Source organism: Aethalodelphis obliquidens, unplaced genomic scaffold, assembly GCF_003676395.1.
Source record: "Aethalodelphis obliquidens isolate GAN/ISIS:26980383/991018 unplaced genomic scaffold, ASM367639v1 scaffold10, whole genome shotgun sequence".
NCBI lineage: Eukaryota > Metazoa > Chordata > Mammalia > Artiodactyla > Delphinidae > Aethalodelphis > Aethalodelphis obliquidens.
This window is the reverse complement of record NW_020837954.1, coordinates 29,441,281-29,466,107: the sequence shown is the minus strand read 5'-3', so window position 1 is coordinate 29,466,107 and position 24,827 is coordinate 29,441,281. Positions and strand designations below refer to the sequence as shown.

Here is a 24,827-nt window from a genome sequence, read left to right as displayed (position 1 = left end):
AATTATTTTGGCGATGGGGCAGAGATTTCCAGGAATTGGGCCACTGCCCACTTTTCGGCCTTTTATGGTTAGCCTCAGAACTGTCATGGTGCTGGTGGGTGTGTCATTTAGCATGCTAATGTATTACAATGAGTGTATAATGAGGCTCAAGGTCTACTGGAAGTCGAACCTTCTGCCATCTTGGACCTAGTCGGTTCTCACAAGTTTTCGCCAAGTACTATGGCTGTGTCATTCTTTTAAAGGTTGTGCCCTGCCCCCTTCCCTCTTGTTTCAATGTCACTTGATAAAATTATTTAAAATAGAATAAAGTATGACACAAATAATATCCTCAATTCATGGTCAGTGCAGAATCTCTCAGCAATCTAAAAGAAAGCCAATCAAATAGCCAGCAATTTTTTTCCATGTTTAAAAAGAAATTACACAGTAAAGATAGTGTTACTGTGCTTTGAAAAAGGAAGGGAATTAAAACCAAAGGCCATTCCCAAATTTCTAAACCAGACAAAAGCAAACAAACATTTGGAAGACAACAGTCACACAAAATAATTTAAGTACATATTTAAGTATGCAAGTGGGGGAATAAAATGCCAATAGAGGCAAGGCTACTCAACTTCTTCCCACACATTTTGTTTTGCTTGCCTCCACAAAAAGAATTCAAAGTGGTCGACTGTAGACATGTCAAAGTTATATGCAAACATTTTAGTTGACTAGGAACAATATACAGAAAATACAGTAGGTAGTCCTGGAAACACAAAAGGCTCACAGTCCAAAGCAGATTTGTTAAACACTAGGGGCGGAAAAAAGAACCATTATCTGTCATGCCCTCCTGTCACACCCTTTTATTTGTAGTCATAGCTGCAAGCTGTTTTAAAGACAATGGCAATGTTATTAAGGGTACCTTCATGCTGTGCCAAAGCACATATACAGAGCAATTCAGAACAATCAGTCTTACTTTCATAAGAGCAAAGGTTGCAGCCAAATGAAATGGGTGGATACCATATTAAACAATCTTGGAATTAGCTAATAGGATATGGGAAAAAATGATCATAATGCCGATGCTTAAGTTCCCTTCCTCCTTTACACAATAAAAATTTTTACCATTTGAAAAGCACTAGTCGAGAAAGGTTCCATTTACTAAGATGTAAATATGGCCTTTTTTTAAGCACAAAGATGCTTATTATTTCCTTGTATAATCTGTAAACTTAAAATATATGCACGGGATACTAGATTTGACATCATATAAAAAGGATACTATGTAGAAACAACTATAGTAGAAAGCTTTAAACATAGGCACTGCAACTAGAGAAAACCAGGTGTTTCACAAACATTTAATGAAAATGGAAACTGAATGAAGGCAATAAGTAACATAAAACCTAATGCTTGGTTTGTTGTGGCTATTCTACTGCTCTATTCCTCAGGAAACAAATTATTCTCCCACTGGTTTTCCTGACTCCGTTTTCCTAACCATAATGAAGTTCAAAACATTAAGCAATTGTTTTTGAAAATTTGGTAATCACATAACTTCATGGCTTACTTTCAAGCACAGAATAAGCTAATTGTTTTTTAAATGATTGGGAAGAGGACTATGTATTATATACATGCAAATATATTTAAGTAGGCCTTTCAGCTAGAATGTAAAATTTATCTGATAAAACAGTGAGCTACTCTGTACGACTAGACTACACAGGTTTAAAATGCAGCACTTTATCTGTCATTGTGGCATGTCAATATTTTAAGCAATGTATTCAATCTAAATTAATTACAATAGTTGATGCTCTGTTAACTGGCTTCAAGGCAAAAATCAGAAAAGGGACAAAAAAGAGCTTAAACAATGATATGACCATAATTACATCAACATAGCCTTATATACAAACATAGTACTATTAGTAGTAAAATGGAAAAAATATGAGGGATAAAATTCAGTGAAAACTTTTATACAACAATTTTAATAGGTTGCTTTTAAGACCTATATTTATGAAATATTACGTTCAGGTTGCTTTTAAGACCCATATTTATGAAATATTATGTTCAGATACAATTCTAATGCATTAATTAGAACTTCTATTTTAGGTTAATAGCTAGTACGAGAGAGCTACTGCTCAAACTAAACTGAAAGGGGAGTATCTTCTCAGACACACTGTTATTTTTTTTGTTTGTTTTTTGTTTTTTTTTTTTTTTGCGGTATGCGGGCCTCTCACTGTCACGACCTCTCCCGCTGCAGAGCACAGGCTCCAGACGCGCAGGCTCAGAGTCCATGGCTCACGGGCCCAGCCGCTCCGCGGCATGTGGGATCTTCCTGGACCGGGGCACGAACCCGTGTCCCCTGCATCAGCAGGCAGACTCTCAACCACTGCGCCACCAGGGAAGCCCAGACACACTGTTTTTAAAAGACCCCACAGGGTTTAAGCTCTCTCTTCTTGGGCAGCTCCTCAGTAGGTTCAATATCTACTGCCCTATTTTGCTCTAAGAATAGGAACCATTTATGAAAATTTCTGCCAAAAATCACAAGGTAGATAAAACCCGTATTTTTAACAAATCTTTTTAAAATGTGTATTTTGAAAACCAGCCTCACACAGAGCTCCAAACCTAGAAAAAAGATTACAATAAAAATAGGTTGGGATGGTACTTCCCTGGTGGTCCAGTGGTTAAGACTCCACGCTCCCAACGCAGGGGGCCCAGGTTCGATCCCTGGTCAGGGAACTAGATCCCGCATGCCGCAAGTAAATGATCCCACATGCCACAACAAAGATCCCGTGTGCTTCAACTAAGACCTGGCACAGCTAAATAAATAAATACTTTTTAAAAAATAGGTTGGGGACTTCCCTGGTGGTCCAGTGGTTAAGACTCTGCTTCCACTGCAAGGGGCATGGGTTCGATCCCTAGTCGGGAAACTATATCCTGCATGCTGCCCGACACGGCCAAAAAAGAAAATAAATAAAAATTTTTAAAAAAGAAAAAAAAAGGTTGGCCACTGGGACTTCCATGGCAGTGCAGTGGATAAGACTGTGCACTCCCAATTCAGGGGGCCTGGGTTCAATCCTTGGTCAGGGAACTAGATCCCACATGCATGCCACAACTACGAGTTCACATGCCACAACTAAGGAGCTGGCGAGCCACAACTAAAGGAGCCCTGGAGCTGCAACTAAGGAGCCCACATGCTGCAGCTAAGGAGGCCACCTGCCGCAACTAAGGAGCCTGCCTGCCACAAATAAGACCTGGTGCAACCAAATAAATAAATAAAGGTTGGCTACCTAAATTATTTGTTATTTACAGTGACTTTAGGCACAATCATTTATCGTTAAGACTGAGGCCATACTTTTAAACTTATCCTGTAAATTCGGTGAGAACGATGCAAGAAGTTTAGCACTTACCCAAAGCACTGCAAAAAGCAAAAGAGAGGTACATCTCATGTCTCCAAATGGCATTCCAAAAAACTGCCCAAAGCAAGTATAATGCTGTAAATCTTTTCAGAATTATTTATTATAAATAATAAATTATTTTTAAAGCAAAATTAGAAAATATAAATGAATTCACTCTGTTTTATGTATTTGGAACCTACTTAAAGGTCAAAAGAAAAAACAGCTTAATTGAACAGAACATAGAAAACTAATAAATCATTCATTTCAATCAAACCCTCACCTCACCCTCACTACTTTGAAGTACAGGAACTCCGCTAATCGCTTGACATTTGTGGAAGCTTCAGTTTAGGGTATTTTGCTTTGTGCTTTTGTTTTCCAATAAAACTGACTGCTATGGATCAAAGAAAAATCATATGAAAACATAAAATTATTCAAGTTCACAGTAAAATAAAGTGGTGGGAGAGTATAAGGAAATTGAAATACAGGAGAATTCATTGAAAGATTCCAGCCCCACCTCCCAAAATGACTTGAAATTATGTCTAATTAATACCCAAACTTATATATTCTGAAAGATTTTTTCATGGATGAGAAAGACAGTGATGGTATTAAGACAACTCAGGGCTGGTGTCTCAAGAATTAGAGATGATCTGCGATTCCCAATATAAAAAGTACAGCACTCAATTCTGGAAAGTCTTTTTAAATTTTTAACTGGTAGAACAGAGGTTACCATAGTAAAAACTAAAATCACAAGCATAAACATAAACCTATAGCCAATTTTATTAGAATTGAGACATACTAACTCATTAAACAATTTCATCACTTTACCAGCAGACATGTCACTGTAACTAAGCAATAAATCCAAATACTATTCTTTCTTTTGTGCATCCTTAGAAGGTATCAAATAGCTTGATTTATTTTCTGATGTAAAATCCTAAATTTGTTTAATGCATACAAACACATACACATTTTTTAAAAACACCCACTACCGAGACCTTCTTAAACCCACATTAAAAAAAAAAAAAAAGGTAGATGAGACGGTATTTCCATCCACGATTTAGCTTAATCCTAAGAATATTCCTCCAGGATTCTGTCCAATGTCTAGCAATATACCTACATCTGGTTAATGCACCAGTTCAAGATACTTTTCATTTTAAAGTTACTTTGTAACACCAATACACTAAAAAACAGAAACTAAAAACGGATTTTATAGTCTAAGGTATAAAATCACTCATTATCAAAGTGTCAGTTCTCCCTCCTCAAAAGAATAAGTATGCAGGGGCTTCCCTGGTGGTGCAGTGGTTAAGAATCCGCCTGCCGATGCAGGGGACACAGGTTCAAGCCCTGGTCCAGGAAGATGCTCCACATGCCGCGGAGCAACTAAGCCCGTGCACCACAACTACTGAGCCTGTGCTCTAAGGCCAGTGTGCCACAACTACTGAGCCCACGTGCCACAGCTACTCAAGCCCGTGTGCCTAGAACCCGTGCTCCGCAACAAGAGAAGCTACCGGCAATGAGAAGCCCGCGCACCACAACGAAGAGTAGCCCCTGCTCACCGCAACTAGAGAAAGCCTGCGCACAGCAACAAAGACCCAATGCAGCCAAAATAAATAGATAAATTAAATATATATATAAAAAGATTAAGCATTCAGTTTTATAATGACAAAGTATACATTAACCTCAAAAGAAAGTCACAACAGTTGAATTTAATATATGCCAAAGCCCTCATTTCAGATGCTACCCTAACCCCATATCTAGTATGACAGGAGGGAGTAACAATCTGTGGTAGCAAACCCCTACAAAATTCTCTTTCCTAGTAGAAATAATCAGTAAAGAGAATCTGTCTTTCAACACCTACTGCGGGTGTTTATCAGACTCCTGGAAAGTGGCATGAAAGTTTTGTTTATCACAAGGAAACAGAGAAGTTTAGAAACATGGGACTTGCTCATTGGTTTATTCTAGAATCACTGATGGAGACCAGAGTAATAAACAAAACTCTCCAAGGCTAAAAGCAAATGCAATTTGCCCAATTTTGTACAGATACAAAGCCCAATTTTGTAACCTAAAGAGAGACAAGTTCTGAGAACTAAGGAAGGCAATCATAATAAACACACTTAGTTTAAGTCTCCTAAACCCTCGGCAGTATAAATACAACTCCTGGCAACACCAACAAAATACAATATTTCAGTTCCTAGCTTTCAAAGAAAAAATAGAAAAGTGTTTCAAGTTAGGGTGTTTAAATACATTTTGATAATAGCTCCTTAAAGTCTGCCTTTCCAAAACAACTAACAATCATTATTGAACACTTAGTATTTTCCAAGACTTAAACGAGCTCCAAACAACAAATAAATTAGATAAGCATCATCCAAGCCCTCCTGTGGTGCTGACATTCTAACAGGGAAGACAGAAAAAGAGTTATAAAACAAATAAGAGCTAAAACTATAAAACTTCTAAGTGTTCATGACCTTGGATTAGGCAATGGTTTCTTAGATATGACACCAAAAGTATAAGCAACAGAAGAAAAAATAGACTCTGCCAAAATTTAGAACTTTTAATTTTAACTATCAAGAAAGTAAAAAACAGAACCTCCCAGAATGGGAGAAAATACTTGCAGCAAATAATATGTCTGATAAAGGATTTGTACCTAGAATATAATGAATTCTTGTAACTCAATAAAATACAAAGAAATACAAATAATACAAAGAAATAATAATACAAAGAGATAACTCAATTTAAAATGAGGAAAGGACATTCTCCAAAGAAGATATACTAATGGCAATAAACATATGAAAAGATGCTCAACATCATTAGTCATCCGGGAAATGCAAATCGAAACCACTTCACATCCACTTAAGGATGGCTAGAATCAAAAAGAGATAATAATTGTTGGCAAGAATATGGAGAAGCTGGAACTGTCATACACTCGGGTTGGAAATGTAAAATATACAGCAGCCATGGAGAACAGTTTGGCAGTTCTTCAAAAGACTAAACAGAGAGAGTTACCACATGATTCAGCAATTCCACCCTTAGTTATGTACTCTAGAGAAATGAAAACATGTTATCTACACAAAACTTGTACATGGATGTTCATAACAGCATTATTCATAATAGCCAAAAACTAGAAACAACCTAAATGTCCATCAATTGATGAATAAATAGTGTATATTCATGTAGTGAAATACTATTCAGCCATAAAAAGGAATGAAGTACTGATATGTGCTACATGGATGAACCTTGAAAACATTACATTAAGTGAAAGAAGCCAGACACAAAAGACCACATAATGTATGATTCCATTTATACGAAATGTCCAGAATAAGCAAATCTAGAGAGACAGAAAGTAGATTTAGTGGTTGCTAGTAGCTGGAGGGATGGGGGAAATGCGTGTGACTGCTAATGAGTACAGGGATTTTTTTTGGTACCTTCATGATAGCAGGTAGTACTCTCATGACTTGAATCAAATGTTCTAAAATTGATTTTGGTGATGATTACACAACTCTGTGAATAGCACTGAACTGTACACTCTATATGGGTTAATTGTGTGGTATGTGAATTATGTTTCAATAAAGCTGTTACTTTTAAAAAACAGGGTATTAAGGAAACATATAAAAGGAATCCTAACCTAATCTGGAGAATCAGGAGAGTTCAGTGAAGACCTGGATGCATAAGCGTTTTAAAACATAAAAGTGCATGCATGGCACGTCTGAATGGCTGCTAGTAGCTAAGAGAATTTAAGAATGGCTGGAGTACAGTGAATAAGTGGAAGAGATAGTAATAATGTAGCTTGCATTTACTGAACCTTTACCTATGTGCCAGGCACTTCTTACTCCAAACCCTTATTTATTATATTTAATCCTAACAACTCTTTGAGGTATGGACAGTTACTATCCTCATTTTACAGATAAGGAAACTGCAGCATAGTGGAGGAAAGTAACTTGCCCAAGGTCACAGCAAGTGGTACTATCATGACTTGAACCAAAGCATTCTGGCCCCAAAGCCCCCCACACTCTAACACTTCAAAACCCACCCTTTCCTGGAAATTGCCTATCAATTAATTACAACTGACCTAGTTTTATATATTCAATCCTATACAGTAAGCAGATATATTATAAATTTATACACAAGTTTCTTTGGTTGAGCACTAGGTGAAGTACTCAACTTGGGTTTAGAGACCAGGTTTTATAACACTTTTAACCTTTAAACTCTGGAATCACACTCAGCAAGACAGGTTGATCACTTATTAGCAGCTCTGAGAATTAGGACTTCCTGAAAGACGTGTTTCACACAACTTAGGAGGCATTTATTCATTATATTATTAATATTATCACTATTTCATTTATGTGTATAAACCAGTAAAGTAGAATGTCGTTAGAACTTGTTAGTATTTGTGTAAGAAAGTAGATCAAGCTTAGGTTTCTAGTGTGAACATCTGTGTGGACGATAGTCCCTATGACTATGAGATATCAAAGTCAAAATGAATTAACATGCAGCTGGATCTGTGGACCTGGTCCTCAGAAGAACTGGACCAAGGAGATAAATTTGGAAGTTTGGGCATACAGCATGGTAACTCAAGCCATGATAATAGATTAAATACCTAAGGAGAAAGCACAGACAGAGAAAAGGTCTTAAAACATTGGTTTTCAAGTTTCATAAGCATCACAATCACCTGGTGGGCTTGTTAAAACACAGATGGCTGGATCCCATCCCCAGAGCTTCTGACTCAGTAGGTCTGGGTGGGACCTGAGAATTTTCATTTCTAACAAGTTTATGTTGATGTGGCAAGTCTGGGGAACCACAGTTGGGAGAATCAATGACCTACAGCAAAGCCCTACAAAACTCTGATAGTTAGGATAGGAAACTTACAAAAGAGACCAAGAAGAGGCCACAGTAAGGTAGGAGAAATACTACTCCAATTAAATTATTTTTACCAAGGTCACCAGCAGCCTCCTAACTGATAATCCAGTGGAAACTTATGACTCCTTAAAACTAATTCAATTCTACTTGCAACAAAAATGTATGGAGCACCTACCATGTGCTACGCAAGTCTGTCCCCTATAACTTGATCCTATCTTCTCCCTTGGCTTCCAAAATATCACTCACTCCCTTGTTGCTACTTCTTTTTTGAACACTTGTTCTCTGGTTCCTCTCCTTCCACCCACTCAAAACATCTCAAGGTTCCCCAGAATTCTGGGTCTTCTCTTCTACATGCAAGCTCTCCCAAGGCAGTTTCACCTAATCCCCTAACTTTGAGTACCATCTAGCTGCCAATAATTCTCCCACACCTCATCTTTAGAACTGACTTTGCCTCTGGGCTTCAGATCCTATTTCCAACTGCCAACCCAACCACATATTTACAAACTAAGCCTCTTTCTTTCCATATTATCTCTTCAAAAAGCACAACTATCCACCCAGAGGCCCAAGCCAGAAATCTGTGAATCTTCCTAGAGCAATCATTCTCACCTTAGCAGCATATTAGAACTTCCCAAAGAGCTTAAAAAAAAAACCTCACTCGTGGGTCTAGTAATAATATGACAACAATAATCCTGTTCTATGTCCTTAACACACATGCATGTAAAGTGCCTAGCAAAAAATACTTGTGAGCACTCAGGAAAAGGGAGCTATCTTTGTAAACACTTTAAATTTCAGCTCTTCTGAAGTCTCTTCTTAAGTTTCTGATCAGAATCAACATTTGTTTAAGCTGTTTCATTAACAAAAAATCAAACAAATGAAAAAATGTTTATAAGCCCCTCTAAGGTAAACTTTAAAAACTTGGGTTCAAATTCATATTCCTACTTTTTTCAAATATCCTTTGGTATATAGATCCTTATAGTTGATTTATAAAGGGAAGAGTAAAAGTTGTTAATTATATCACTTGAATCATAGATTTCTAGTTAAAATTTGGCCCATGGATAAGAGGCAACACAAAACAGTGAGAGAAGTCTATTGTTCATAGAGCCATTCACACAGACACTTATTTTCCCCATAAACGGGGAAAAAAAGAGACACCAATATATTCAAACAAGCTAATAGGAGAAGCCCATTATATACAATACAAGGTTACTTAAAAGTGTTTGCAAATGAGACATTCAACTCCACAGTGATATCAAAGCTCCTCTTTGGTGTTACTTTGTATTTTGAGTATTTTCAAAAGAGAATGACGAAGATTTAACACAGCCGCTATCTTCCAAAGTATAATGTTTTGTTTGTGCCCCTTGTCCAATGATGTTAGCAAATCTACTTTTTCTTGAAAAGATGTGCAGGAATGGGCAAATGGTAAGTCAGTAAGTTCATTTAAGGCTGCAAAATTCTGCCACTTTCACCCAAGAGAGCCAGTTTCTTATAACTTTAGCAATAACAGGAGAGCTCACAAATAGCCTGGAATATGACAGAAAACCAAAGAATAAAAGCTACCAAAAATTTCGACTGGAATAAAGGATAAGGGTTGTTTTTCTTTGACTGTTGTTTGCTTTAGCTGAACAAATCAGTAGTACATCTGTGTTACAAATGAATTAGAATTAAGCTATATATTTTAAAAATAAAATGTGTATGCAAATACCACCGGAGTATATAAACACACTAAAAAACCATCCTTTTCAAAAACAATTCACTGCCTGGTAAGTGGAAAGGGACTTAAAGTTGTTAACTGAAATGGAATCAATGGAAATAAGCTTTATTTACATTTGGATGGTGGAAGCAGAGGAGGTTTGAACCCCCTTTTTTAATAAAAACTCTATGTACGAAGTAACCATATTTCCAAATAGGAGGGAAACACAGGTATTGATTAGAATCATGAAAACCTAACATGGGTGAGGAATGAGAAAAGAAATTTAAAGGCTTTTCCCCAGTTTTATTTTTCTAGATTTGGGAAAATCTTTAATTTTTCCTTTTTTTTTTGCGGTACGCGGGCCTCTCACTGTTGTGCCCTCTCTGTTGCGGAGCACAGGCTCCAGACGCGCAGGCTCAGGGGCCATGGCTCACAGGCCCAGCCGCTCCGCGGCATGTGGGATCCTCCCGGACCGGGGCACGAACCCGTGTCCCCTGCATCGGCAGGCAGACTCTCAACTACTGCGCCACCAGGGAAGCCCTAATTTTTACATTTTATAAATGAACAAAATGTGTATATAATCTAAAGGTTACCTATTTTCAATATTATATATATATATATGTATATATATTTTTTTTTCTTTTTTTTCCCGTTTGAGATTTTAATGTCAGCCTCATTCTTAAGAACTTTTGGGGGCTTCCCTGGTGGTGCAGTGAGAAAGCCCGCGCACAGCAACGAAGACCCAACACAGCCATAAATAAATAAATAAATAAATGATTTATTTAAAAAGAACTGTTGGGTTCAATCAGTGGAGAAAACATTAGTCCCTTTTATTATTTGTTTTAATTTACTTTTTGCACAGTCAGCTTTAATATTAGGATGTGATTATTTGGGGTGCCTTTTTAAAACACAGCCTTTCATACAGCTTTAGTGGGGTTTTTTTGTTATTTTTTTTTTTTTAATTTTTAATTTTTTTTTTTTTGCGGTACGCAGGCCTCTCACTGTTGTGGCCTCTCCCGTCATGGAGCACAGGCTCCGGACCCGCAGGCCCAGCGGCCATGGCTCACGGGCCCAGCCGCTTCGCGGCACGTAGGATCCTCCCGGACCGGGGCACAAACCCGCATCCCCTGAACCGGCAGGCGGACTCTCAACCACTGCGCCACCAGGGAAGCCCCTAGTGGTTTTTTTAATTGAGGTATAGTTGATGTACAATTATTATGTAAGTTTCAGCTGTACCAATATATTTTTATAACCCATCCCCTAAGAGATCACACAGCCTGAACCTCTCCAGTGGTAGGGAAGTCATTCCATGAGCAAAGATTGTTCAACTTCAGAGAGCTTTGCCAAAGGACTAACAGCATGCTTTTCAAACTTGAAGTTTGAAAAACCTAAATGCAAAATGAGGAAGTTTATTTATTTAATACCATCGTAGTATTAGACCCTGGTACATTCATAGTCCCAAGTTCATAGGGGTATATGAGATACATCTCAAATGTTTTTCAGCAGATCACCAATGCCAGGTGGAACACTTATGCCAGGTGACATAATCAAGTACTTTTCTCCAGAGTCCACCTGGGTGAGCTGTTTGCCCTGTGTCCTGGGTGGGAGACAGTGTGATACGGAGAGAGCAGAGGTGAGGGTCCAGCCACTGAGTTCTCTGTGTTCAATTTCTGAGATGTGCCTGCTCACATCCTCTTCCCAACACCCCGCTGTCCTCTGTTTACAAAAGAATTCATGATGCACCTCTTCCCTTCCCAAGCCCCATTTCACCCACCCACACCAAAAAGGAGCAAGACCTCCTGTTTGAAGACAAGACTGAGGATCCCTTCCCAACCTCAAGGCTTGCTTTTTGTGTCCCAATAGAATCATTTATTCAATTAACAAAGTCTGTCGACTCAGCACCTACTACGTGCTGCTATGGGTTCTCAGGACTGTTAGTTGTTCCGAATAGTGGGCATCACCCAGCAGCCTCCCAAAGGGAACAAGTTTTGTCTGAGGAAGCATCTGGAAGTGAGCTTCCAATTCCACTCTGCCACACCCAGTGTGGACCTGAGGAATTCCTCTCCCTCTCTAAAAATGTCCACCTGGATTCCCAGTAGGGAAAGGAACCATTAGAGTTGCAACAGCAACCAAGCAAAAACTTGTTGATTCAACTCACCTATAAATTGATTTACTATTATAAATGGATCTCAAAACAAACTGCTAAAATTTAAAGAACTGAGAATTGTTTCATTTTTGTTGTTCTCTTCTGTCTATTCTATTGTATCAGAACAACCCAGGCCACTGTGGGTACCTTCTACTCCAGTCAATGAATGTACAATGTGCTTGACTATTACTTAAGACTCCACACTCAGCTCCTATGTGCTCAACAGACCACTCACTATAGTTCAGAAAGAAAATACCTCTGATCCACTTGGACACAGAACAACGAGGGCCTTCCCTCAGTCTAGTGAGACAACTCCTCTTTACGTTAGCCCTATAGGATCCACGTGAATGACAGTCTTCAAGAGGAACTGAAATTGTCTCCCTCTTTACTACCCTTGTACCCAGGCTTTTTCTTCTCTAAGGACACACTTCTTCTCAGGCAGTAACTTGGTCCTAGCAAACATGGCTTCCTGCCCTTCACACTTACAACACTTGTCTGAACCTGCTGGATTCACAATACCCTTAGCCCTCTTTCACAAATATGTTTATTTTTATTGGGGAGTGGGAGTGGAAAGATGAGGGAGAAGGAAATTAAGGGGATAAGGAAAAACAAAACATGTTCCCATGGCTCCAAAAGTTCCAGAAACTTTACAACTACAGAAATAGAAAGGGGATTCAAATTCTTCCCTTCCCAACAGCTCCCCACAGGCTAATGCCTATGAAACTAGAGACTCCCATCCTAGTTTATCTCCATGTTGGGGGGCACAGGGGGGTGTTGTCCCAGCTATCAAATTCTAATTTGTAAAACCTGGTAAAAGTTAGTAAATTATGATATCATAGCCTTAGATACAGTAAATTACTTAAAAATTTCACCTCACTTCTAGTAAAGCCTGGATTCTACTCTAAGAATAACCATTTCTTAGTTCTATGGCCTTGGCAAGTCACTACTTCTGATATTTCAGCGTTGTGGTGAGGATTAGATCACTCAGCACAATACCCAGTTGATACTATAATCATGCAGATAGGTGTTGTCTACTTTGTTCAAAGCAAACCAAAACAAGTGCTCACTCTAGTATAATTATTTTTCAACAGCTGGAGCAATTCCTGTAATGATGACAGCACATAAATTTTATCTAGAAGAATGAACAGCTTGTGCTTAAAAGAGGGGGAGGGTCTTAAAGAACTCTAGAAATTAATACGTATTAAAATATTTTTTATCTGTTTTAACTAGGTTGTTCTATTGTATGAGAATAATGTAGGCCATGTGGGTACCTTCTACTCCAGTCAATGAATGCACAATGTCCTTGACTATTTCTTACACTCCACTCTGATCCAATATATTGTTTTCAGAGTTGTTCTAGAACAGGAACATAAAACTACCTGCTTAAATTAAGGAACACTAAGAGCAAACAGTGGTGGCAAGATTTACTTGCCTCAGAATCCCTCCACAAGCTGACAACTATTAGCCCGTTTACTATTCCATTATTCACCAGAAAAAGGAAACAGATTTAGTTCAAATCACAGGCAAGTTCCTTATACTTGGACATATTTGCCCAAAGACTATTAGATTGGATTTAGAAAGAACCTTGCCAAAGAAGGGAAAACAACTTCTTATCCTTTAATCAATTCTTCTCTAAACCCAGGAAACACCATACAATTTGTTTCCCATATCTAGTAAGTAACCACTTAGCCCTACTTTCTTTTCTAAAATATTTATTTATTTATTTTTGGCTGCGTTGGGTGTTCGTTGCTGCGTGCAGGCTTTCTCTCTAGTTGCGGCGAGTGGGGGCTACTCTTCATTGTGGTGCGCGGGCTTCTCATTGCAGTGGCTTCTCTTGTTGCGGAGCACGGGCTCTAGAGCACAGGCTCAGTAGTTGTGGCACACGGGCTTAGTTGCTCTGTGGCATGTGGGATCTTCCTGAATCAGGGCTCGAACCCGTGTCCCCGGCATTGGCAGGCGGATTCTTAACCACTGCGCCACCAGGGAAGTCCCAGCACTACTTTCTAATTATAAAGCCTACTATAGTCACAGAGTATTCAGACCCACGTCTAGCTATGAGAAAAATAACTAAAGGGAGTTTCCTTAAGAACACTCCGCTATCTCTATACTTTCTCCCAAACAAAATACTACGGAATCACTTGATGTGAGCAAAGGCATTTACATTTCTATCCTATTAACTAGCCTAACATCATACAAATTTCCTACATGATCAAGCAGAGGCCAATTAACAGATGGTCATTATCCCAGGCCCAAATGTCTGATCTAGCTGGTAAACAGAAATAAAATCCAAAAGTCATCTCCAGCTGATGTCCCACAATTCAAACTTAGAAGCTTAGTTGGAATACTCTTACCAGTAAATTGTTTTTAGGTTGGTCTCATGAAAGAAACTATCATTTAAGGAGCCAGAAAGTGTTCCCCTACTTTTGTTCTCATTAGACTTTCTGCATATAACTTTGTAACCAGCTTGCTCTTGTGCAGCTAGAGCTACAGCTACATCTTCTGGCCAGTCAGCTTGCTTGGTCCCTGGCTTCCCATGGTCCCCCCGCTGCTTGTCTTCCCAGTAATCCAATCACTGTTCTTCCTGTATGCCTAAAACTGATCTAATGCCTATCTTCTGAACTGTACTGTCTATCAGACAGCAAAACCACTGGGGAGGGGGCTGAGGTGGGGGAGAGAGACCACAAGAAATAGTAGTGGACTATGGGTACATGTGGCATAACTCACCTGTTCTAACCAGCAGTTCCACAACCTGTCCTGACCAAGTGACTCAGATTGTACACCCTGGCTCATTCTAGCAGACCTGTTCTTGACCCAACCTAACCCTTTAAACTGGGTATGGTTTCCCTGGCCACCCATCTCATACCCAAAATATTCTACTTAAGCAGAAGAGTCTCATGGTTAATTATGGCCATGCTTATAGAAAAGGAAGCTAGCATTCAAGTATCTCTTCCACACTTGGTACTGTGCTAGGAGCTTTCTCACTCAAGACCCACCAAAGCCCATTGATATAAATATTGCCCTCATTTTACATGAAGAAACCACAGAACTCCACTATCTTCATATTTAAGAAAATAAAGCTAACTATATCAGATATTGAATAATGTTAATAAAGATTCTTTTTAATGTTTCCCTTAACAGGGTTACTTTTCATGTTGTTCACTGTGTGAAGAGTAGTCCACTGCAGTGCCAAGGAATCTAGCTTAAACAATTTCTAATTAGCTACCACCTCACCTTAAAAATTCTGCTTCACCAAAAAGAAAATGCCACATCTTAAACGGCATCATATACTTATACACTATTTAAATTAAATTCTAATGCCCATACTACCCAAAGCAATCTACAGATTTAATGTGATGCCTATCAAATTACCCGTGACATTTTTCAAATAACTAGAACAAATAATCCTAAAATTTATATGGAACTACAAAAGACCCAGAATTGCCAAAGCAATCCTGAAGAAAAAGAACAAAGCTGAAGGCATAAACCTCCCAGACTTCAGACAATACCACAAAGCTACAGTAATCAAAACAGTGTGGTACTGGCATGAAAACAGACATATGGATCAATGGAACAGAATAGAGTCCAGAAATAAATCCACACACCTATAGTCAATTGTTTTTGACCAAGGAGGCAAGACTATACAGTGGAGAAAAGACAGTCTCTTCAGCAAGTTGTGTTGGTAAAGCTAGACAGCTGCATGTAAATCAATGAAATTAGAACAATTCCTCACACCATATGCAAACTCACAATGGCTTAAAAACTTAAATATAAGATAGGACACCATAAAACTCCTAGAAGAGATCACAGGCAAAACATTCTCTGACACAAATCACAGCAATATTTTCTTAGCTCACTCTCCCAACACAACAGAAATAAAAGCAAAAATAAACAAATGGGACCTAATCAAACTTACAAGCTTTTGCACATCAAAGGAATCCATAAACAAAACAAAAAGACAACCTACAGATTGGGAGAAAATATTTGCAAGTGATGCGACTGACAAGGGCCTAATTTCCAAAATATACAAACAGCTCATACAACTCGATAACAAAAAACAAACAACCCAATCAAAAAATTACATTTCTGGGACATCCCTCGTGGTGCAGTGGTTAAGAATCCGCCTGCCAATGCAGGAGACATGGGTTTGAGCCCTGGTCCAGGAAGATCCCACATGCTGCAGAGCAACTAAGCCCATGCACCACAACTACCAAGCCTGTGCTCTAGAGCCCACGAACCACAACTACTGAGCCTGCAAGCCACAACTACTGAAGCCCACGCGCCTAGAGCCCGTGCTCCACAGCAAGAGAAGCCACTGCAACAAGGAGCACACACAGTGCAACAAAGAGGAGCCCACACTCGCCGCAACTAGAGAAAGCCCACGCACAGCAACAAAGATCCAATACAGCCAAAAATAAATAAACAAATTTTTAAAAATAAAGTTTATCATGGATTCTTTAAAAAAAAAAAAGACATTTCTCTGAAGAAGACTTACAGATGGCCAACAGGCACATGAAAAGATGCTCAACATCACTAATTATTAGAGAAATGCAAATCAAGGCATCACCTCACACCAGTCAGAATAGCCATCATTAAAAACTCCACAAACAATAAATGCTGGAGAGGGTGTGGAGAAAAGGGAACCCTCCTACATGGCTGGTGGGAATGTAAATTGGTGCAGCCACTATGGAGAACAGTATGGAGGTTCCTTAAAAAACTAGAGTTACCATATGATTCAGCAATCCTACTCCTGGGCATATATCCGGAGAAAATTATAATTCAAAAACATACATGCACCTCAATATTCACAGCAGCACTATTAACAATAGCCAAGACATGGAAGCAACCTAAATGTCCATCAACAGATGGATAAAGAAGATGTGGTACACGCACACACACACCCCACACACACAATGGAATACTACTGAGCCATAAAAAAGAATGAAATAATGCCATCTGCAGCAATGTGGATAGACCCAGAGATTATTATACTAAGTGAAGTAAGTCAGACAGAGAAAGACAAATATCATATGATATCACTTATATGTGGGCTCTAAAATATGATACAAATAAACTTATTTACAAAACAGAAACAGACTCACAGACATAGAAAACAAATTTATGGTTACCAAAGGGGAAAGGGGAGAGGGATAAATTAGGAGTTTGGGATTAGCAGATACAAACCACTATATATAAAATAGAGAAACAACAAGGTCCTACTGTATAGTACAGGAAATTATGTTCAATATCTTGTAATAACCTATAATGGAAAAGAATATAAAAAAGAATATATATGTATAACTGAATCACTTTGTTGTACACCAGAAACTAACACAACATTGTAAATCAACTATACTTCAATAAAATATAAAAAAATTTTAGGGACTTCCCTGGTGGTCCAGTGGTTAAGAATCTACCTTCCAACGCAGGGGACGCGGGTTCGATCCCTGGTTGGGGAACTAAGATCCCACATATCACAGGGCAACTAAGCCCGTGCACCGCAACTACTGAGCTCGCACGCTCTGGAGCCCATGCACCACAACAAAAGATACCGCATGCCGCAACGAAGATCCCACGTGTCGCAACTAAGACCCAATGCAGCCAAATAAAACAAACAACAAGGTAAAAATTAAAAATAAATTTAAAAAAAAATCAAATTCTAAAATGTACAAATTAGTAATCTTTATATCTTCAGAATTACTAGGATATTTAGTATGCTTACTGGTGATATAACAGCTTAATAAAAACATATTATTCACTCTACACACAATAATTGCTTCTGGGGAAGACACCTAAAGGTACACTGTGAGAAAATGACTGACTTCAATATATACCCTTTTGTACCATTTTAAACCTTTATCATTTGCATGTATTATATATTCTATAAGGAAGTATGCCTCCAGATTCAATCACCAATTTACAGGAGATACAGAGGACATAAGAACATGTTAATTAAGCTAAGCCCCAGGGATAGAATCATTAAAATCCAGACTCTGAGAAACTCTAAAGGACATAAAACCTTATTTCTTTAATAAATAGATTTCAAGGGAGAGAGAAAATGAGAGAGGCAGCAAGGGGAACCTCTAGATTAAGTCATTACCAACCAACTGCAAATTAGGGACTTTATATGGATACTGATTCAAACTATGATATCTGAGACAACCAGACATTTGAACACTGGATATCTGATGATATTAAGGAATTTAAGGGGGGTGAGATAGATAGATAAGATTTTTTTTTTAAAGAGTCCTTATCTTTTAAAGATGTACTAGACTCCAAATGAAATGATACCTGGGATTTGCTTAAAAATAATCCAGGAGGAAGAAGAGGGGGAATAAATGAAACAAAATTAGGCATGATTTGATTACTGTCAAAGCTGGGTGATAAGTACATGGGGCTTTACTAATGCATTTCATCTACTTTTATGTGATTAAAATTTTCCATAACAAGTTAGAAAGTCAAATACTTGCAAGATGCAAATATTTTTATGTAAATGAAAACCAAGTCATTTAAAAATGATACCACATATAACTTGAACATATCTGGGTTTTAGATGACATAAAGGAATCTTATGATACTCAGATGGAGAATAAAATTCAGAAGCTAGGTGTCAGATCAATCTGTTAATTTTGTTAGGTAGGATAATGGTATTGTGGTTATGGGGGAAAATCATTTTTTAAAGACACATATTGATGTATTTAGGTCTAAAATGACATGATACCTAGAATTTGCTTTAAAAAAATTTAATTGGGACAAGAATAAACAAGTATGGCAAAATATTGAAACTAACTGGTACATATATAGGGGCTCAGTGACTCTACCTTTGTGTGTGTTTCCGTTTTAAAACGTAAATAATATGATTATAATAACAGTAACAATAATAGATTCCAAGAACTTCCTGCACTATGTGAGAGAAGGAAAAAAAAACAAGATAAATAACCCAAACTAAAACATCTTAGTTCAGATAAGGGTCAAGTTTGGGGGGAGGAGGGCAAGAACCACTACACAAGAGTTTTACTGGGACTTCCCTGGTAGCGCAGTGGTTAAGAATCCACCTGCCAATGCAATGGACACGGGTTCGGGAACCCGTGGGCCGGGAAGATCCCACATGCCATGGAGCAACTAAGCCCATGCGCCACAACTACTGAGCCTGAGCTCTAGAGCCCACGTGAGCCCACAACTGAGCCCACGTGCCACAACTACTGAAGCCTGCGCGCCTAGAGCCGGTGTTCCGAAACAAGAGAAGCCATCGCGATGAGAAGCCTGTGTACCACAACAAAGAGGAGCCCCCGCTCGCCGCAGCTAGAGAAAGCCTGCACACAGCAACGAAGACCCAACACAGCCAAAAAAAAAAAAAGTTTTACTCCTTCAACTCACCTGAATTTTACAAATAGCAGACAGTATGGTAAGGAAAATCTCACAGTGTTCCACCATAATTGGGGCAACACTCGAAGCAAAGAAAAAAAAATTTTTTTTTCAAGAATTATTTCCTCCTGCCAGTCTTGCCCTAGATATCCATTTATAAAGAAACTTTCAGTGTTTCACAAGTTCAAGAAGTAGGATTGTCAGTGAGTGTTTTGTATGGAAACAAAGCTTCCTAACACCCTGAGCACATATGATTCTGATTGTACACAGAGATTCTGGGTGTGAAAATGGTATTTTTTCATTGCTAGTTTTCTGGCTGTGCTCCAAAACTACTTTTATCAAGTTATCTTGAGTGAGATCCTTTCTTGGAGAGAAGATGAGGACCTTTGAAAGACTTTCATGAAAACATTTGCCCATATACATCTCAGCACTTCAAGTAATGATACCACTTTGAGGTTCTAAAGAGAAAAACACAATCTAAAATTACCTAATCCCGCCAAAATTTCTGCTGTGGGCAATCACCACCATAATTGTTATTACAATTATGTAATAACATAAAGAAAAAGAAATTAACACTTTCTGAGATTTTACTAAATGCCACTATTTAATATGCATTTTTAACTAAGTCCTCTTAACAACCTAATAGGTAGGTACTATTATTGTCCAAAAATTACAAATGAGAAAAGTGGGGCACTGAAAGGTTAAGTAACTTGTTAAGTAGCTTCCTATAACTAAGTAGCAGAACCAGACTTGAACCCAAACAGTCTGGCTCCAATATCTGGGCTACTCTCTGCTATACTACTCTGTACCCTAACTTTTCACCCTGAAGCGCAGGAAAGATGACCACTTGAACATTTCTAGACCCTAGATCATTGACCCTCTTCACATTCCTGGTTACCTTTGAGATTTTACATTATTAAAAAAACAAAATAAACAAAGGAAATTAACAAAACCAAAAAATTCTGGCAGGTCCTTCTTTAATGAAATTAAATAGTCTGGAGAGAATTAATGGCAGCTATTACATTAGAACCACTGACCAAGGCTAATAGGGTCCCCTAACTGCCCACCCTAACGCAAAGCTCACCAGCTGACGAACCCTGTCTAGATACAGAGATCCCAATCAGTTTCATATTGCTTCATTCTTCCATTTGATTGGTTAAATCAGAATCAAACATCTGTAACATGAAAGAGACAAGGAAACAAAAAGTTAAAGAAATGTGACAAAGCAATAAACAATTCATAAAACAGAACAGAACTTGTGAAAAGCTCTCTAACTGAGATCCTCAGAAAGGCAAGATGTTGCATTCATAAAGCAAGACAGGAAGCTGTGAAAAGGGAAAAGAGTACAAGAAAAGACTCTTGAAAAAAAAAATTTAAAAAGGCAGTATAGGGCTTCCCTGGTGGCGCAATGGTTGAGAATCTGCCTGCTAATGCAGGGGACACAGGTTCGAGCACTGGTCTGGGAGGATCCCACGTGCCGCGGAGCAACTAGGCCCGTGAGCCACAACTACTGAGCCTGCACGTCTGGAGCCTGTGCTCCACAACGAGAGAGGCCGCGATAGTGAGAGGCCCGTGTACCACGATGAAGAGTGGCCCCCACTTGCCACAACTAGAGAAAGCCCTCGCACAGAAACGAAGACCCAACACAGCAAAAATAAATAAATTAATTAATAAACTCCTACCCCCAATATCTTCTTTAAAAAAAAAAAAAGGCAGTATAAGGTTTTATATGGTGGAGACAAAACCTAGAAAGTAGAAATAGGAAACAGAGACAAGAAATTAACCAAACGACACACAGCATCAGTCCAGGAGGTCAGTATTTAACTAACAAAAATTCCAGGATGAAAAGGAAAAAAAACTTGAAGAGAGTAAATTTTCAGAGAAATATAAATTTTCCACAACTAAAAGATTTAATAAACTAATAGATTTATAGAGTCTTCCAATTAATAAGGGGCACTCAGTGCTCAAATGAATAGAGACCCACACCAAGTTATATCACTGGGAAATTTCAGACAACAAAGACAAAAAAAAGCTCATCTGCAAAGGAACAAGAATCAAATTGGCCTTCTCCCATGGCAATAGAAATAAAACCAAAAATAAACAAATGGCACCTAATCAAACTTACAAGTTTTTATACAGCAAAGGAAACCATAAATAAAACAAAAAGACAACCTACGGACTGGAGAAAATACTTGTAAATGATGCAACTGACAAGGGCTTAATTTCCGAAAATACAAAACAGCTCACACAACTCAATAACAACCAAACAACCCAATCGAAAAATGGGCAGAAGGGCTTCCCTGGTGGTGCAGTGGTTAAGAATCCACCTGCCAAAGCAGGGGACACAGGTTCAAGCCCTGGTCCGGGAAGATCCCACATGCCACAGAGCAACTAAGCCCGTGTGCCACAACTACTGAGCCTGCTCTCTAGAGCCTATGAGCCACAACTACTGAGCCCGTGAGCCATAACTACTGAAGCCTGCACACCTACAGCCTGTTCTCTGCAACAAGAAGCCACCGCAATGAGAAGCCCGTGCACCACAACGAAGAGTAGCCCGCCCCCTCCGCCACAACTAGAGAAAGCCCATGCACAGCATCAAAGACCCAACACAGCCAAAAATAAATAAAATAAAATAAATTAATTTAAAAAAAAAGAAAAATGGACAGAAGACCTAAAGAGACATTTCTCCAAAACGACTTACAGATGGCTAACAAGCACATGAAAAGATGCTCATGATCGCTAATTATTAGAGAAATGGAAATCAAAACTACAATGAGGTTCCACCTCACACCAGTTAGAAAGACCATCACTAAAATGTCTACAAATAACAAACGCTGGAGAGGGTGTGGAGAAAAGGGAACACCCCTTGCACTGTTGGTGAGAATGTAGATTGGTGCAGCCACTATGGAAAACAGTATGGAGGTTCCTCAAAAAACTAAAAATAGAGTTGCCATATGATCCAGCAATTCCACTCCTGGGCATATACCCGGAGAAAACTATAATTGGAAAAGATACATGCACCCCAACGTTAACAGCAGCACTATTTAGAATAGCCAAGACATGGAAACAACCTAAATGTCCATCAACAGAGGAATGGATAAAGAAGATGTAGGATGTGTGTGTGTCTAGACACACACACACACACACACACACACAGAAATATTACTCAGCCATTAAAAAGAATGAAATATGAAATAATGCCATTTGCAGCAACGTGGATGGACCTAGGGACTTCCCTGGCAGTCCAGTGGTTAAGACTCTGCACTCCCACTTCTGGGGGCGTGGGTTTGATCCCTGGTCGGGGAACTAAGATCCCGCATGCTGCATGGTGTGGGCAAAAAAGAAGGATGGACCTAGAGATTATCATAATAAGTGAAGTAAGTCAGACAGAGAAAGACAAATACCATATGATATCAGTTTGAGGTGGAATCTAAAAAAAAATGATACAAATGAACTTATTTACATAACAGAAACAGACTCACAGACGTAGAAAACAAACCTATGGTTACCAAAGGGGAAAGGTGGCGGGGGGGGATAAATTAGGAGTTTGGGATGAACATACACACACTACTATATATAAAATAATCAACAAGGACCTACTGTATAGCACAGGGAACTCTACTCAATATTCTGTGATAACCTAGATGGGAAAAGAATCTGAAAAAGAATGGATATATGTATATGTAAAACTGAATCACTTTGCTGTACACCTGAAACTAACACAGCATTGTAAATAAACTATACTCCAATATAAAATAAAAATTAAATTTAAAAAAAGAGAAAGACGAATACCATATATCACTTATATGTGGAATCTAAAATATGACACAAACAAGCTTATCTACAAAACAGAAACCAACTCGCAGACATAGAGAACAGACTTGTGGTTGCCAAGGATGGAGGAGAGGTTGGGAATTTGTGATTAGCAGATGCAAACTATTATATATAGCATGGATAGACAACAAGGTCCTACTGTATAGCACAGGGAACTATATTCAATACCCTTGGATAAACCATAATGGAAAATAATATGAAAAAGAATGTACAGATAGTTATAACTGAATCACTTTGCTGTACAGCAAAAATTAACACAACACTGTAAATCAACTATATTTCAATAAAATAAATTTTTTAAAAAAGAATCAAACTGAAGTAAGACTTATCAATATTGAAGAATACTAGTGAATAATGAAGCAATGCCTTTGAAGTTCTGACAGAAAATTATGTTCAACCTAGAATTCTACTCCCAGCCACACTAACGTTCCATTTTAAGAATAAAATAAAAACATTTTCAGACAAGGAATTACTCAATATTTACCTCCCACACATCTTACCTTAGTATGTACCCCAGCAAAACAAGGCAATAAACCAAGGAAGACGACTCTATGTGAAATCAGCATAATGAAGGCAAGTCACAGGATGTTCACTGAGCAGCAGTTCTAAATAAAACAGATTAGAGCAGAAGATACAGGACATCAAGAGAGGGGTAACTATTGAAATAGGGAGATACCAGAAATTTCATTCTATCTTATAGAAAACGAAAAACTTAAGGTCAGTTATAAAAGCTAACAATACCCCCCTCCAAAAAAATACAACAGAGAACTCTGATGTGGAGAAGTCATGGCACCCTGTTTTATCTTTGTAGAACTACCTTCTCCCCACCCCAACACATGTGCTTCAAATGGGGCGGACTCCACACCCATCTCCATCTGGGCATGTGACCAGGCTCTGACTATTCTAATCTATTCTCTCCACCTTGCCATAGCAACTGGTTCAGAAATATGCACAGAGCCGAGAATCAGTACTGGTGGGGGAGAGAGGTGAAGTAGGATGTTACTGAAAATAAAGGCAAAGGAGGAAAGCACACAGATACAGTGAGAGACCAATTCTTTAAAGTAACATCTGAGCACATGGATCCAATCCTACTCTATCCCTCTGGACTCTCAGTTCTGGAAACCAATTTCCTTTATCACTTAAGTTCTAACTGAACTGGTTTTCTAACACTTATAAGGATCCCTAACCACAACACTCCTCTTTCAAAGCCAGAAGTCAAAAGATACCACCTATTGTTAATGAAATAAAAATAAACATATAGTATTTACTAAGGTGACCTGAGCTAAAAATGATGATATATAACTATCTCAAAAAGAAGGTAGGGAATGGGGTAGTGGTGTTGGGATATAATTCTTCATGGGTCTCTACATCTTGCAAGCAAGGTGTTGTCTGCTCTTTGTTCTGGAATACAATCTCAAGGATGTTCATATATCAAACCACCTTAGAAGACAGAAACTCTTCCTCCAGAGCAAAGAGCCAGCATACTACTCTCTCCCTCTGGAGCAAAGAGCAGGCATGCTTACTGCCCATTATAAAATATTTGTAATCCCTAAACTCAAGAGTTTTCTCCAGTAACAAAACTCATTAT

General features: G+C 38.5%; 1 protein-coding gene across 24 annotated transcripts in view; it reads right to left on the bottom strand.

The window, feature by feature from the left end:
- Positions 1-24,827, bottom strand: part of FBXO34 (F-box protein 34) — an 86,166-nt gene that overhangs the window by 42,446 nt on the left and 18,893 nt on the right. For 10 of the 24 annotated variants that reach the window (XR_003433658.1, XR_003433657.1, XR_003433656.1 and 7 more), the window contains exons 2-3: positions 23,740-23,844; positions 20,490-20,580 (exon numbers count right to left, since the gene is read on the bottom strand). The exons of 3 other annotated variants lie outside the window; for them this stretch is intronic. Coding sequence is in view for 3 of the 21 variants with exons in the window: in XM_027111308.1 (XP_026967109.1) it covers positions 19,893-19,944; positions 20,490-20,535 (98 nt within the window). In the remaining 18 variants the exon portion in view is untranslated. Of the gene's footprint in view, positions 1-19,892; positions 19,945-20,489; positions 20,581-23,739; positions 23,845-24,827 lie in introns of those variants that run through there. 11 more of the 24 variants (XR_003433659.1, XR_003433655.1, XM_027111316.1 and 8 more) reach the window with 5 other exon arrangements.